This window comes from Sinocyclocheilus rhinocerous, unplaced genomic scaffold, assembly GCF_001515625.1.
Source record: "Sinocyclocheilus rhinocerous isolate Xijiao unplaced genomic scaffold, SAMN03320098_v1.1 scaffold599, whole genome shotgun sequence".
Taxonomy (NCBI): domain Eukaryota; kingdom Metazoa; phylum Chordata; class Actinopteri; order Cypriniformes; family Cyprinidae; genus Sinocyclocheilus; species Sinocyclocheilus rhinocerous.
Window position 1 is genome coordinate 651,986 of NW_015652138.1, and position 16,323 is coordinate 668,308.

General features: G+C 37.9%; 1 protein-coding gene across 4 annotated transcripts in view; it reads left to right on the forward strand.

The window, feature by feature from the left end:
• LOC107713599 (gamma-aminobutyric acid receptor subunit gamma-2-like) overlaps window positions 1-14,400 on the forward strand; it is a 48,148-nt gene extending 33,748 nt beyond the window's left edge. Inside the window, exons 7-10 of one of the 4 annotated variants that reach the window (XM_016519158.1) lie at window positions 6,192-6,344; window positions 8,046-8,251; window positions 9,812-9,835; window positions 12,149-14,400. In XM_016519158.1, coding sequence (XP_016374644.1) covers window positions 6,192-6,344; window positions 8,046-8,251; window positions 9,812-9,835; window positions 12,149-12,430 — 665 coding nt within the window. In that variant the 3' untranslated portion in view covers window positions 12,431-14,400. The remainder of the gene's footprint in view (window positions 1-6,191; window positions 6,345-8,045; window positions 8,252-9,811; window positions 9,836-12,148) is intronic. The other 3 variants (XM_016519159.1, XM_016519160.1, XM_016519161.1) reach the window with 3 other exon arrangements.
• Window positions 14,401-16,323: the final 1,923 nt, after the last annotated feature.

Below are 16,323 nucleotides of genomic sequence, written 5' to 3' on the forward strand. Positions count from 1 at the left end.
AGAGCCGGTATCGCTCTCGTACGAGAGTGATATTGCGTTTATACAACAGTTCGATGGCATGAGTGTAAATATATAAGAAAAACAACAACAGAGTATCTTTAAAAACCCTTTTGTGCAGAACTACTTCCTTCCGCCACATTTTCAAATCTCAGTTTGACAGTTTAACAGCTGAGCTGAAGCCTCCGTTACTAATTCGAAAACATCACTTTAGAACTAGTAATGAAGGAACGTTGAGTTGCTTCATTAAAAACGTATTGTATTACTTAATTAAAAGCTCACTGTATTATGTAGAGTATTGTGAGAGAGAGATGGACTGAGCAAGTGTGATTACCTGCATCTGATACAGCATTCATTTTTCAGCTCAATCTCATATTCACAATAAAACATGAGTTTGAATGTCCGCTGAGGAAAGCGATATCTTTGTCGTACTGTCCTTTCATCTGTTAAGGGTGATTTCCGATGACAGCGCAGCTCAAAAATCCCCATCACGAACACACACACTGTTTCCCAATACTAAATACTACTATGTTTATAAAATATTATTTATTGAATAATAAACAACAACAACAACAACAACAGCCATCATAAAAGCCATGCTCTAATATACAGCATTAAAGTTACATAAAATATAACATGATGAGATTTTGCCTTCAGCCGAAACTATTTGCTCTCAAACAAATAATAGATTAATGAGCCCAAAAACTGCCTGTCAGATTTACCCAAAACGAATTATATCTCATGTTTAACCACTATAGAGGCATCAGAGCCAGCAGCAAATTCCAGAAGATCTGGCCGAGGTGAGGCTGCTCTCGGTGGGTTCATGAGCACTGAATGGCTGCTGACACCCTGGAGCTCACGTCTCCAAAAACGTCGAAGCAAATTTTCAAATAGACGTTATCTTTATTAACAAACCATATATTTGAAGTCTAAACAAGTACATTCTCGCCTAAAAAACTCTTAAAACTACATTCTGTGACACAAAAACTGTATTATTTTTACATTTTAGTGGATTTGGGTGTCCGCCATGACACTCGCTGTGAAAAAGCCTGGAAGCAGAGTGATACAAACGGTGAAAGGGCGTTCATGTAGCGATACCACTACAATATCTCACGGTTCTCAACCAATCAGATTTGAGAACCAGAACGAATTGTTGCATGGCACTGAATATAATATATATTAAAGTGAATATTTTGCTAGTCCTCATATTGCTTGATTTCACCAGAAGGTTTAAAAAGTACATTATTTTACTGGATATGAATTTTAAATATGTAATAATGCTATTTTTAAACTGTAAACAAATTGCAAAAACAATACTACAGCCACAGACAATAATATAATTACATTGTAAAAACCTGAAATAATAGTTTGAAACATTTAAAATGTATAGTATGTAGTCAGTGACTATGGAAGCATCTGTGTCTAACACAATTATAAATATTTTTTATAATAGCACCCCCATTTTAGGAGCTCAAAAACATTTGCAGTAAATGTCCAAATTCTGGGTTTTCTCCCTTGTGATGCTTTACCAAAGCTGCATTAAGCCTTGTCTTCAGCAAGGCAAATGCATGTTTAATTTAGTTTAGGTAAGATTTAAAAAAAAATCAGTTTGGTAGCTTTTGCGGTGTGTGTTGGGTCATTGTCCATCTGTACTGTACTTATCAGGTTTGTAGAATGTGACTGAATCTGAGCTGATATAGCTCTAAACACTCATTAAACACTAATGACCCAGTTTCATTAGCAACCATACATGCCCATTTTATGTTCCATTCGGATTATGATCCTTCTCTATAGTATTCCCATCTTTCTGGTATGGTTGACCATAGTTCCATCTGTCCAAAGAATGATGTCCAACCCCGAACTGGGCAGGGTTTTTTTATATGTTTTTGGCCTTCCTGCTCTTGAGGCTTACCACTGCTGAACCCTCGGTTTTTACTTTCATGAAGTCTTCTCTGGACTTTGATAATGAGACCGTTGTCTTCTGTAGTCAGCCTGGCCTAATGGTGTTACTAAGCTCATCAGTGCATCAGTCCTTCTTTTTTATACATTTTTTGCAGGTGAAAAACTTGGTGACATTTACAACCAAAATAAACCAATCTAAATCAGATTTTCTATTCAGTTTCTAATTTTTAAAGCCAGCTTTTTGTCTGATAGAGTGAGCATCTAATGCTTTTATTTGAGTCTAAACCCCTGCCTTTTGCTTGCTTTCTCATGCAATAAGATAATCACGGCGACAACTGCTACAATGCCTGCATCTCCACTTCTTTCAGTTCAATCAACAGTGCATCACATCTGACGTCATCAACACCTTTTTAACTGTGAGATTTTTTTCTTTTGTAATAGAATACTGAATAAACACTGCAGACTGGTCCTCAATGCATCTGCGTTGACTATCTAATTTGTGCCAGATTTATCTAAACTTTATCCCTCTTTTTTTTTTTTCTTTTAAACTGTATAAAAGATTCACAAAGCATACCACAGTATCCCAGCTTCTTTAACATATTCTGTGAATAAGACGAGAGCCTATCACTGACTAAATCTGCAGCACTTTTGTTTTTCGCTAATTAGATCATGTCTTTTTGAAATGCACATTATTATTATTTTTATGTCCCCCAGCACATCCAGGATTTTTGTTCATCAGCACCCTGATTGTTCTGTGAAGATAAGCCTCTTTTAAACCAGTTAAAAAGGGGAGAATAAAAAGGATCTTTGGTGTTTGGATGGGTTTGCAACACAGCTTGACAGAGCTAGTTATGTAACTGTCATGGAGCTTAGATGTAATACAGAGGAAAAATAAGGTTTTTCCAAATTTGAAGGTCAACCAAATTCCTATTAAAAAATGCCCTTGACTTTGAGTATTGTGTACTGATGAAATCAGATTTTTTTAATCATTATAATGCTTAATCATTATAATGGTCTTCTCTAAATGTTAGGGACAAGGATTAAAACAATTCGGGTGCGTCTGATTAAGGAGACATACAAAATGTGCAATGTTGAGGGGCTCCGGAAACAGAGTTGGGAATCACTACCCATTTTGTGAATAGGCAACATTTGTACATAGAGGTCCCTGGCCTGTGCTGAAGATATCTTTCTGTACATGGTTGCTTGCGATTTGCATATTGGTCTCAAAAATGCATGAAAGAGACAGGAGGAAAAGAGAGATATAAAAAGAGAAGTCTGGGGATGTTCCCACTGTGCAGAGATAAAAGGCAAGCAGACATCTCATATCATCTTTTTTTTATACTTGCACCATTTGTTCCATTACAGGCAAGCAGACTGTCGGATGAGATCTGGCAGATTCAGTCTTTGAGGTGCTGCGCTGTGCTCTCATTAGGGACAATCTAAGCACTGGGCTTCTTTGAAGTCCGTGAGCTGAGAATTAAATTAATGCAATGGAGATGACGCAGCTACTTCAGTCAAACATTCACAGCATCTGAGCAGAGGACTGATACACTGCCCTGTACATGTGATGGTTGCGTTTATTATGATTTTATGTAACATTCTTGTTTTACAGAAGTATATTGTTTATTGTTGTTATCTTATTATTTTAGATTGATATATTTCAGAAATTGCAGCTGTACCAATCATGTATCACAATTCTGTTTCTCACATTATCACATTGATACTTCAGATCCTTCTGTTTGCTTCATATTATTAAGTGTTTTCAGTTTAACCACTGTCTGTTTTGCTGACTGCCTTGTTTGTCTCCATAGTTACCCTCATTGGTTGCCATAGTAACTCAATGACCACACCCCTACCTTGTTTGTTCCCATAGTAACTCATTGGTCCTTTCATTCTCCTGTGTGTATTTATAAAGCCCTTGTGGTTTTCTTGTGCTTTGTCAGTTGTTGAATGTAATGGATGTCTGTTTGCCTGTGTTTCTGTTCTTTGTTCCTTGTGTTTTTGATTTATTGTTTGTTCCAGTTTATTTCATTAAATATCCTGCGCTTAGATCCATGTCCCCGCCTGCCTTCACTTGCTCCTCAACGTTACAAAAGTTTTTCTAGCTGCAGTTTCCCAGTTTCAAAGCTATCTGGCTATCTTCCTTTCATTGGCAATACTTTGTTGAGCCATGGGTTAATGGGAATGAGTGTTATCAGTATGTTTCCTCAAGATAAATGTCTATACTAATGAGTCTTGCAAAACCCATCAAACACTTTGAGCTGGTGCTGTCTGACAGCAAGTAATGGGAGCCGTTATGGTGGTGCCTTATTAGTAAACAGACAGTAATGGTCCTTGACTCTGCTGAGTATGCTAAATTAGGGTGTTTTTACAGCAATTTGCCAGCAGAAAAAAGACAGACTGTTGCTTAGGGGCTTCATCTAATGCGGGTCGTAATGAATACAAAATTGAAATGTGTGGACCACGGTAAGCATAATTTAGGAGTAGTCCATCAGAAAAGTGCCCTGTCTGTAAGGAATAGGCTCAGTATTTATGAAACACTGCAGGTGTAGGTACCATGATAATGGTAATGATACCATCAGTAAGTGAGAAATAAGGAAGGAAGTGTTGTGTCAGAAAAGTGCAAGTAGGTTACCTCACTCTCATCTTTAACTTTTTAAAAAAGGGTGGTCTTTAAAGGTGCAAAACGTAAGATCATTGTCAAAACAGAGATTCTGCAGTCAAAAAGGAAAAGCCACAGACAAAGTATGCTGCCACAACTTTTGCATTAGCGAAACAGAAATCCTGTGCACAGAATAACCATTTACTACAGAACACATGATGCACCACCAGTGTTACACTCAATTAGGTCTGTCCAGTAACATGCAAGATACTGATACTGAACACCTCCCCCTTTTGAGCAAGAACACATCTTCTTTCGTTTTCATGTAAACCACACCCCTACCCCAAATGTTTTTTGCATCAATTGTTTTGTTTTTTCTTTTCTACAAATCCAGTCGTGCAGGAGGCTGTGACACTCAGCCTGAAATTGTCGCATTGGGTGCTCTGCCCATGTCAGTGTGTCAGTGATTGTTCCTGGTAGTGTGAGTGTGTGTATCAGTGTTACCTGGCCCAGGGGTTGTGTTAGTTGTGACAACAGGTTTCAGATGTTGAGTCAGGTCAGCTGTGTGTATGCGTGCAGTCCTGACCAGTCTTTCAGCAGTGTGTATGATGTAAGATCTGCGTGCTTTTGCTTGACAAATGACTGCCCCTTGTGATTCTTCTATCAGCAGCCACATGCTTGGCCCAGACTGCAGTGTTGGTGAGGGACGTAAACATAAACATAATGTTGTCCATACCATACACACATTACTTGTTTATCGTCAAGCCCTCATCTTCACATCAAAATCTGTGTCATGGGATGCTGAAGTCAACAAAATCCCAAATGGTAGATTGTTGAATTCACATCTACCAATAGGGTAATGAACGTCATTTGGAGTGAGCTTTCCTCTGACAATGGAATTTGCCAGAAAACTGAGGTGGCATCCGGTTTTGTGAATACCTTGGCTGTTGCAAGTATTGTGAGTGCCTGTTCTGCAGCTAGGAGGATATGTCTTTCTTGCAACACCCACTTATTTAGACAAGTCAAATCAATGCACAGCTGGATCCTGTCTTGAACCTGGGTCACCATGCTGATACACCACAGAGTGGGTTGAGTCACTTTGGAAATCACTCCCATGTCCTCCATGCATTTCAGCTACACTCACACCTTGGCGTTTTGATGTCCTTCTGTTGTGTTTCCGTGTGGAATCAGTGTGACGGTGTCTATTGTGAGGAGACCTAATAGTGGAGACCTAATAGTTTATTCTGTATGCTTAATTGACCTTTAAATTAACATCCAGTCTATGATTTCCTGGCCCAAAACAGCCTGACAGCTGAAGAGCTCTGTGATTTATAGTGGAAAAGCTGCTGCTTGGAATTGCTGTAACAGCAGCCCCTGTGTCCAACAGTTTTTCCCAATTCAGTCAAAGGTACCCTACCAGTCAAACATTTGGGCACACTTGACTGACTTTGTTTCTTGTGATCTTAAAATCCCTTTGATTTAAAGGAAAACATGGTGACTCAGTACTGTTGTTCAGCATCAGGATACACCTTGGTTAATAGAATGCCCAGACTGTGCTGGGCTGTAATATAGACAGAGTAGATGGGTATTAAAGAAAGTTTTGAAGGACGTTTTTAATGAAAACTGAAATAATAAGGAGCGAGTAGGTGTGCGCATTTGTTTATAATATGAAATTTTGTTTTGTCCCCAGGAGATTATGTGGTTCTGACCGTCTTCTTTGACTTAAGCAGAAGGATGGGTTATTTCACCATCCAGACATATATCCCCTGTACCTTGATCGTTGTTCTGTCCTGGGTTTCATTCTGGATCAACAAGGATGCAGTGCCAGCCAGAACTTCTTTGGGTAAGACCTTCTGTTTACATTCTACCTGATAAACCAGCTTTGTGTTGTGACACTATCCCTATTTTCTTAAACATTTTTTCTGTCTTTTTATTATCTAAACATCCTTAAACAAATTTACTTGAGAATAAAAATGATGTAAAATTTAAAAACAATAATTAAGAGAATTTATCTTGAATTTATTTTTCTTACTCCAATAGCAAATTGTTTATCTTGTCTTACCTATAAACACCACTTGTATTCAGCAGCTTATCTTTCCTGCAGTGACTCCTGACCTCGGTGTTTTACGATTGATTGTAATGTCTGGCCTAAGAATTCTGTCCATGAGATGCTAAGGTGGTGGGTGTGGGTGCCCTGAAGATCCCGAAAGAACGCATCACAAATGGGTGTAATCAAAAGTGAAGGCTGTCTTGTATTTGAACAGAGGCAATAAGGGGATGCACCATTACTCCAGGGTTAATTTTAAATTGCTGCTGTATGAGATTAATACAACTGAGACTACATCTATGAGGTGGCACTAGACCCACTTGGCTACATCTTTTTGAAGCTGAGCAATGAGCTGTTCAAGGACCACCAGATCGGCAGGTGTCACAGATCTGCTGGATCATCACAAATGGCCGACTGTTTTTCCCCAGCTCGACGGACAGAACACTGCTGCCGTTGCTCTAGGGTGTGGACCACACAGGATGACCCGCTTGAGGTTCGTAATGCAGGAAGTTCTGCACAGGTAGCTGTTGAGATGCTACTTGGGCTTGATTCAAGAGGGCCTGATGTTGGGTTTGATGGAGTCTGGCTAGTGAATTGTCCATCTCAGCAAGGGGCGAGGACTCCATGGCAAAGAACTTTTCCTCCCGGGTTTTGACTCCACTGTAGCAAGTTTGGAGTTGTGGGAAGGAGAAGGTCTGAGACCCAGGGAGTGGAGGCGTCATCCTCCGATTGTGAGCCTGAAATTGTACAATAGCAGAAATTCGGCAAAGCAGACGTGGATCTGTTTGGTCACTCAAGATGACTCAGTGTCCCATTTGGTTTTCTCATCCAGCACAGCTGGGCTCAGATGCCCTAACACAGGAGTCGCCCAAGGCCAAGTTGTATCCCTTTACGCCAGTGAGCCTCCAACCTGAAGACTTTTTTAGAAGAGACCAGCAGGATAAGGTGTGCCTCCTGCTGGTGGTTCCGTTTTGGCCATCTCAAGTCTGGTTCTCAGATCTAGTGTCAATTCTGGAGGAACCTCTATACCAGGGTTCCTCAAATCTTGCCCTGGAGGGCCAATGCGCTGCAGAGTTTAGCTCCAACCCTGATCAAACTTACTTACCTGTGATTTTCTAATGATCCTGAAGACATTGATTAGCATGTTCAGGTGTGTTTGATTATGGTTAGAGCTAAACTCTGCTGGAAAGTGGATCTCGTGGGCCAGATGTCCTGCTCTATAGCTTCCCTTCAGGAAAGATCTGCTTTCTCTGGCCTAAGGCATGTTTTGGCATCCTCAGCCAAAGATATGGAGGCTTTGGGTTTGGCCCTATTCTGACTCTTAAGTGATTATTGCTTTTGGCCTTGTCGTTGTTCAGTGGGAATTAAAAGCCAAACCACAACCATGCACTAGCCATGTAAAAGATAAATATCACAGATATAACTTCAGTAGTCCATATGCAACAGACATTGCAATCTCCATGTTCTTATTTCAGTATTATTTACTTTGTTCCCCAGGAATCACAACTGTGCTTACCATGACCACTTTGAGTACCATTGCTAGGAAGTCCTTACCCAAAGTGTCGTACGTCACAGCTATGGATCTCTTCGTATCGGTGTGCTTCATCTTTGTTTTCGCCGCTCTGATTGAGTACGGAACGCTCCACTACTTTGTGAGCAACCGCAAGCCCAGCAAAAACAAAGACAAGAGGAAGAAAAATCCTGTGAGTACACTTCCTAAGACAATTCACATTATCACCTACCAATACAACAATATTATAAAGTGTATTTACTTCTAGTATTTTTCTAATTCTAAGATTGACCTATTTGAGAACTGTAATTGTTTTTTGTAGGATCAGGGATTAGTTGCTTACTTTTAAGTCTACCCAAGTTTGAGTACTCAAAAGTATTCCAAATAATAGCGCTCTTCCACAAGTTAGTAAGCTGCCTTGGCAGCATTTCTAGGCTTGGTCTGCTCCCAATGTGAAGATGGTACCTTGCTTTGGTGAAATTCTAAGGCAGCATCAATCCCAGACAGTATTCTTGTGAGTTCAGTGTAAAGAAAAAAAGGTAGTGTATGAATTTATAAATGAACCAGTCTAAAATTAGACTAAAAACAAACTTTCATGTAAAAGTCTGTTTAAATGCATGAGTTTTGTAGTGAAATAAACCTGCCTAAAAAGCTGCCAGAAAGTTTTCAGCAGGCATGTGAATTACGTGTGCTTACTACAGTTTTGTGTTGTTAGCTTAGCAATTAAGGCTTTATTGGTAACTCTGCAGGAATCCACTTTGAGTGCTAGATGAGTCTTGTGTGCTTCATGTGAGGAAAGCTATTTGTGATGCACCTAAGTGATCATTAGTTGTTGTCCATGAAGAGCATTTCTAATCAGTCACTAATGAGTTTCCATTACGCCTATGTAGGCGGTGACAGCTCACTAGGTTTTGGAACATAATGTGCAACTGTGCATGGTAGAACCTTTTTTGACCACCTCTGTCAAACAGTGTCACTGAGCAGTGATCTCCTTAATCTGAATCATTTCAGCAGCAGGTTTGAAGTGCAGCCTTAGATTTTCATCTCAGCAGGGCGCTCATATCCGTAGCTTGAGGAGGGCTGATCTCAGAAAATGGGGTCGTTCCACTTTCAGATGATTAAAGGGGTGCCAGAAATGTCTTATTTGATTTTAGAGTTTAAAATGTCAGGCAGATTAATGAGTACTGATTCTCAAGCCACATTCGACAGTTCGGTTCCCAGTCAAAGGCACGCTCTGAAGTAAAACTCTTCAAATAAAACACCAAGAAGCTTTTGCTGAAGAAGCGTTTTGATCTCTGCAGAGTTGAAGAGTACCAGTCTCCTCCTTAGATGATTATTTTGTTCTTTGGTAATGATTGTTTGCTACACACATGCTGATTTGTATTTGAAGTATATAAGGAATATCAGTTTCCAAGCTCTAAAATCTGACTGGATGAGCCACGTTCAAAACCATGCCTAATAGTTTATACTATACATGATTGTATTTTTGAATGCACTTTGCAGATATGTTCTCGCAGGAATGAGCAGTCTGTATTTTACAACATGCAGTGAACCTGTTAATATATGCTGCCTTACACACCCTTCCTCTGTGTCTATGTATATGTGTGAGGTTGCAGTAATTTGTTCTCTTTCCACTTTCAGAGTCTTTTTTGCATTATACTGTATGTCTGTCTTATGTTGTTGGTTTGTTTGTATGTGTTTGTTTTCTTCTTTTCAATTTCTAATATTTTTTTGTTTCCTGTGTGGACAAAAGCTCCTGCGGCTCTTTTCCTCAAAGGTATATTGCTCATGTAAAGTTCACTAATCATGCATGTTTCTGCATTCTGTGCAACCACACTGCTCTTGTGTCTGATCTTTAGATTCACTGCACTAACATCTAGTCAGTTTAGCACTGAAGCTCCTGTGCTGTGAAAGACAGCACACAGACTCTTATTTTACTTTAATGCAATAAAACAACAGTAATGGCTGAAATACTTGCATCATTCTTTTAACTAAAAAGTGGCCGCCTTCCTCCTTCTCTGCGTGTTTGTATATGAGGCTTTAAACCTGACAGAAATAGTCAGCAGAGCCTTAACAGCTTGAAATAGACAACCATACTGATTACCTTAATCCCAATTAAAGAGCATGAGCCTGATTGGCAGATTTAGTCGTAGATATCTTTCAAAAGTCATTGTGCATGAGGGCACAGGCCTACATTTAGCATCTATTAAGGATTAAAAGATAGTTCGCAAGAATTCGGAAAAAGGGAATTAGATCAATTGCAATTTAGCATACCAGGCTATACACCTAAAAAAATGCTGGGTTGTTTCAACCCAACTTTGGGTCAAATTTGGACTAACCCAAGTTTTGGGTTAAACATTTAATGTAAAATTTTACATTAAAATTTTACGTAATAATCAAGGAACTTTGCTGCCGTACCATGGGTGCAGCAGGCGCAATGATATTACGCAGCACCTGAAAATAGGCTAACTTCCGTCAACATAACCAACGTGACCACCTGCTTGCACTCAATGGTTCTTGACTAGTTTTACTTCAGGACCTCAATTTTACAATGGGTCTGATTCACTAATAATGTGACACATTGTTCATATTTTTACACAAATGACATCTAAAATTTCGCCAAATTCACAACATGTGAGTGCGCACATAAATTTGTTCTTAACCTTGTTCTGTTAATGAATTTGCAGTAGGCTATTCTAAATAAGTGATGCTTATTTTGCATAAAATCCCCCCAAAAAAGGGTTTTGTATCAGACGTACAACCTATTTTTGGGTCACAGCCCACCAGTTGAGAACCACAGTTAAAAAAATAAATAAAATCATGAATGTAGATAAATAATGTAAGACCGAAAAGGCGCTTTCTCTTTGAAGGTTGTCGTATTTCATCCGGTTAAAGCTGCAAATTCCACTGTATTTGTTTCTTTACACATGGCAGGCTATTTGTGCTCGTGTGCTTTCCAAACGCTTCTGCGAAACCCTTTGAGAAGCGAGTCACATGACCCGTTTCCGCACAGCCTCGGGTGGCTCTGTCCTAAATGCTACATAATGTGCACCCGGAGAAGCCAGCGTGAACAGCTGGTTGTGCTTCGTTTTTCAAAGGGATTTGAAGCCCCCTTCCAGTGCTGGGCAAAATGATTGCGAATCCAGAAATGTGGATATGTCCCAATAATCCGATTTCTCTTGGTTTTGATGGGAAATATTTACATGCAGGTCTTGTAACCAGTGTTGGGGGGTAACTCATTACAAGTAACGTGAGTTACGTAATCAGATTACTTTTTTCAAGTAACTAGTAAAGTAACGCATTACTTTTTAATTTACGAGAGAATATCTGAGTTACTTTTTCAAATAAGTAACGCAAGTTAAATTTTTTTTTCCAAAAAATATAAAAATGGTAAAAATATAACTTTTTTATTTTAAAAATAAACAAACAAGCCCTGTCCAGATTTAAAAAGTAACGCAAAAGTAGCATAACGCATTACTTTCCATAAAAAGTAACTAAGTAACGTAATTAGTTACTTTTTTATGGACTAACGCAATATTGTAATGCATTACTTTTAAAAGTAACTTTTCCCAACACTGCTCGTAACATTTGTGTATTTCAAGTGTATACTTAAACTTATATTTTAGTACTGATACTGGCCAAGATACAAGACTGAAAGTATATTAATACCTAATTGTTTAGCTGTTCTGTGTTGACACATAGTACCATGTTAGACAGAGCCATGTGGTCTCACGTGGGAAACGTTGCTGTAGTGACTTTCTATGAAGTTGATGCAGTTATGCTTTATTATTTTTGCATGATACATATTCTAGTGTAAAATAATCATTGCACAACAATATAAAACACAGACAGATAAATGTGCAATGAACAGCCATAATACATATGATATATATTTTAAGTATTAAAGGAAGAAAGAAAAAGCAAGAAATCTGTTTTACAGCCAACTATTGCAGTTGCACATCTTTTAATGCATTCTACCTGCAATATTAGGTGCAAAGTATCCACTGACAGACGTTTGAGCGCAGCCCCTAACAGCTGGTCGAGCTCTATTTGATGGGACTCTTGCTGATTATGTGTTCTGTTCTAAAAGCAGGCCCCCACTGTGGACATTCGCCCGCGCTCAGCCACCACAATCCAGATGAACAACGCCACCCACATGCAGGAGCGGGACGAGGAATACGGCTACGAGTGTCTGGATGGGAAGGACTGCTCCAGCTTCTTCTGCTGCTTTGAGGACTGTCGCTCAGGAGCGTGGCGGCACGGCCGTTTGCACATCCGTGTCACTAAGATAGACTCTTACGCCCGCATTTTCTTTCCTACTGCATTTGGTCTATTCAACGTAGTTTACTGGTTTTCCTATCTCTATCTTTAATTTTTTTTTTTTTTTTAAATAGGCTGGCCTTATTTTATGTTACAGATTCCAGCAAGACCCTTTCTTGGAAACGTGAACCCACTGAAAACATTTAAGGTGTATTGTGTTGTTGTTGTTGTTGTTTTTAAAGCTCATTTTAGGATTTTTTTTTTTTTCGTGCATTTACGTAATATGTGAATTGTTGGTTAGTCTACGTTTACATCTTTTTCTAGAAAGTATATCTTGTGCATAAAGCAAAAGTTGTAGCAAACAAAAAAAAAAAGTCAGTGAAAACCTGCATCTGTAAGATTATTCCTGAATCGTGTCGAGCGAAAAGCAGAAGATCTGAGTACTGCATGCCTACATGTCCTTTTAGCCCCTAAAGAGCAAGCACTAAAGAGATTTTGGGAACCTTCTTCAAATGCATGGCTGTCAGGCCTATACGAGGAAAAAGCAATCAAACGAATACTAACAAATGTGTCAGAGACTTTATTTGTACATGCTCTTATCATTTGTAATTATTTGTGCATTCTAAAGCGTAAATGTACAAATTTAAGTGTTTGAAATTTCTATGCCATTTGTAACCCTGCAGTTTTTCCATGTGTTGGTCACGGCTGGTAAAATGTACGGTCACCTGTACAAATGTTGTAAATATATTAATACTGTATAATGTAGTGATATACATCATAATGCATGCACCTTTTAGGCCAAAAATTAGCAAAAGTCTTCTATTGTCATCAATTAATAAAAGGCAAAAAAGAGTCAGGAAAACGTAACTGGAACAGGCAACATTTTACAACATTTCTTGCCACTATTAGATGTCAGTCATTTATACAGTAAATGCACAATGATATTGTTACATGTATAAATATTCAATTTTTTGCATCATTTTGGGTATCGGTATGAGCCTCCTTTCCATTCTTTGATATATAACAAAATTAGTCCTGCTCCTCTTTCAGTTTTAAGTTGCTGGGGTGAGTATTCTGATACTACATACTATAGTGTACTATAGTCATATTTTACCCTATTTTATTATTAGTGTCTTTAACTATTATTTTATTTTGTTGGAGCTAAGATGATTTAAAACTATCAAAAGTTTTCGTTTACCAGCACCGTCTTAAGTTTTCCAGAAACGTGTAACAGAATGTTGTCAAACAAAATGTTTATATGCATTTTTATTTTTTGTTCATGTATTAATTTGTTGTAATAATAAACTGGGCTAAAAACGTAGGAGGAGGGTCGCCATTGCACTCTATGCTATACATTTCAGTTGACAAACTCTGAGCTTATTTCAGTGAATTTAGTAAATAATCTGTAGATGGATATGTTAATGTGTGTTACTCAGCTTCAGCAAATGACGTGCATGCATGTAGTAAATATTATCTATTTAGAACATTAACATGCATACATGGGAAACATATTACAAACTAACATTAATAAAACGTAACGTAAGCAAACTTTCTATTTTAATGAACCATCAACGTCAGAAATCTCACCCCAGGTTAAGTATATGCTTGTGAGTATATAAATATGTTTGGTGTTGGCCACCGCTGCTCAAGTGTTGTCATCGAACAAATATATAAGTAAAAAACACCAAAACAAATGCAACTAAAATACTGTGGACAAAAATCTGAGACGTGACAAAGTGAGAGGATATTATCAGACGTTTAGATCATTTTGTTCTCCGCTGCTGCAGTTAAAATCAATGTTTTTGTTTGTTTTGGTAGCAAAAATGACAGATAAGCAAAATATTTCTGGTTACATCAGTAATACATAATCTAGACATGTATAAAGTTTGATTTCCAATCCCTATGCATTAATCTTCCAGCCGAACAAACCAGCATACAGTACGCTTTTGCATTTTGTGGCTGTGTATGCATCTTGATATTTTTGCATCATGCACGTGAGCATGGTTAATTTTTGATTAGTTTATACTCGTATTAAAATTAGATGTCATAGGAGTCTTCTGAAAATCCTCAATATCAACTGTGCCACCTACACTAGAATAATCATATTTGTGGAGCAAAGCTTGATTTGTTTCTTTTTTGAGTAGATATTCTGGATGTTGCTACTGAAAACCAACAGCCACACCCCAGAGATATCTCCATGAGTAATGTACTGTTTATTCTTTACTGTAGGATGACATGGATGTGGTAGCAATAGAAATTGTGTGAATGTGGATCGATTTAGTGCCAAACTATGAACCATTTTTCATTCTACTATCTAAATAGCTTATTTCAGCAAGCGTCCTGTTTTTACACTCAACGGAAAAGCTGTATCCATTTTTATTCTTGAAAATACTTACAGAAAATGGATACAGTTATAGAAAACTGAACATACTACTAATGTAATGTAGAATTTCCAGTTCCATGTCAAGTGCAACCTAAAATTAAGTTAAAGAGATCTTTTATCTGCATTGTATTGAAATGCTGTTCATCAGCCATGATAAATATGGTTTTGTTTTAATATTAGTACTATTAATGTCAAAAGGCTAATAAAGGCTCACTATAAACTGCCACCATCCCACAACAGGACATTGCTAGAGATTTTCATAGAGCTAACCAGCACTTTTGTTCTCACTATTTCTTTGTTGTTATGCTGTTTTGAGGATTTTTTTAAATGTAATATTATTGTTTTCTAACATAAAGAGGAAAAAAATCATATTACAATATCATATTACTACAATTATTTACTACAAACCTTATGATGAAAATGTGGACAATTTGGATTTTAGTTCAGATCAGACAGTCTGAAGCTCTACAAACTTAGATTCAGATTGAAATACATTTTTGTTGAAGGTTTTAATGTTGTAGTGATATTGTATCAAGATAGAACATAAAAAATCATGTTTCAAGGTCTTTTGCACTCACTGACAGTGTGTGTGTGTGTGTGTGTGTGTCTGTCTGTCTGTCTGTCTGTCTGTGTGTGTGTGTGTATCTGTGTGTGTGTGTGCGTGCGTGCGTGCGTGCGTGCGTGCGTGCCTGTCTGTCTGTCTGTGTGTGTGTGTGTGTGTGTGTGTGTGTGTGTGTGTGTCTGTGTGTCTGTGTGTGTGTGTGTCTGTCTGTCTGTGTGCGTGTGCGTGCGTGCGTGTGTGCGTGTGTGTGTGTCACGTTTAGGTTGTAAAAAGCACAGGAAGATGATGATCAGGTTCAAAAAAGGCTTTAATAATCCATATGAGCAAACAAGCCAAAAAGCAGGCGAGCAAACACAACTTCAAAACACACTAAATCATACAGAATTAAGTTTTTTAAAAACTAAAAATGCCTGTAGTGTGAGGGGTAAGGGATAGAAAATGCAGTTTGTACAGTAGAAAATCCACATAAACCACATATAAAAACGTGTGTGTGTGTGTGTGTGTGTGTATTTTAAATGAAAGCTTTTCTCCATTTGGTTGCTTACTGACATGCCTCTTACACTTAATCTTTTTCTTAATCAGAATTGTAGTCTTGTTTTCAAGTAAAAAGATGCATTCATTTGAGAAGCAAAACTGTGTTTTACTTAAGATATTTATTATATCTTGATTTTTAACCCTTATTTTTTTCCATATAAACCTTAATTGACAATGTTATATTTATGCTTTAAACAAGGAGTTTTAGAGCTTTAAACTGAGTTTTATTACATTATGCAATTTTGTTTCTCAAGTAAATTTATCTTGTATTTTTTTTCAGTGTGAAATCTGATCTAATGTGGTATCTTTTTTTTCCTTTATCTTGTTTGTTTAGTACAATAACTGTAAAAATATGTGAGCTTTATTACTAATTGTATCTTCCAAACATCATCTAAATTGTTCAAAGGTTTTATATCGTATAATTTCTCTTAAGCTGCAGTTGATTGTTTGGGTTTGCACAAAAACATATTTGTATGGATAAAGCATTATTAAAGTCTAAAGTTGTTAACCCCTGCAGGGTGATGTC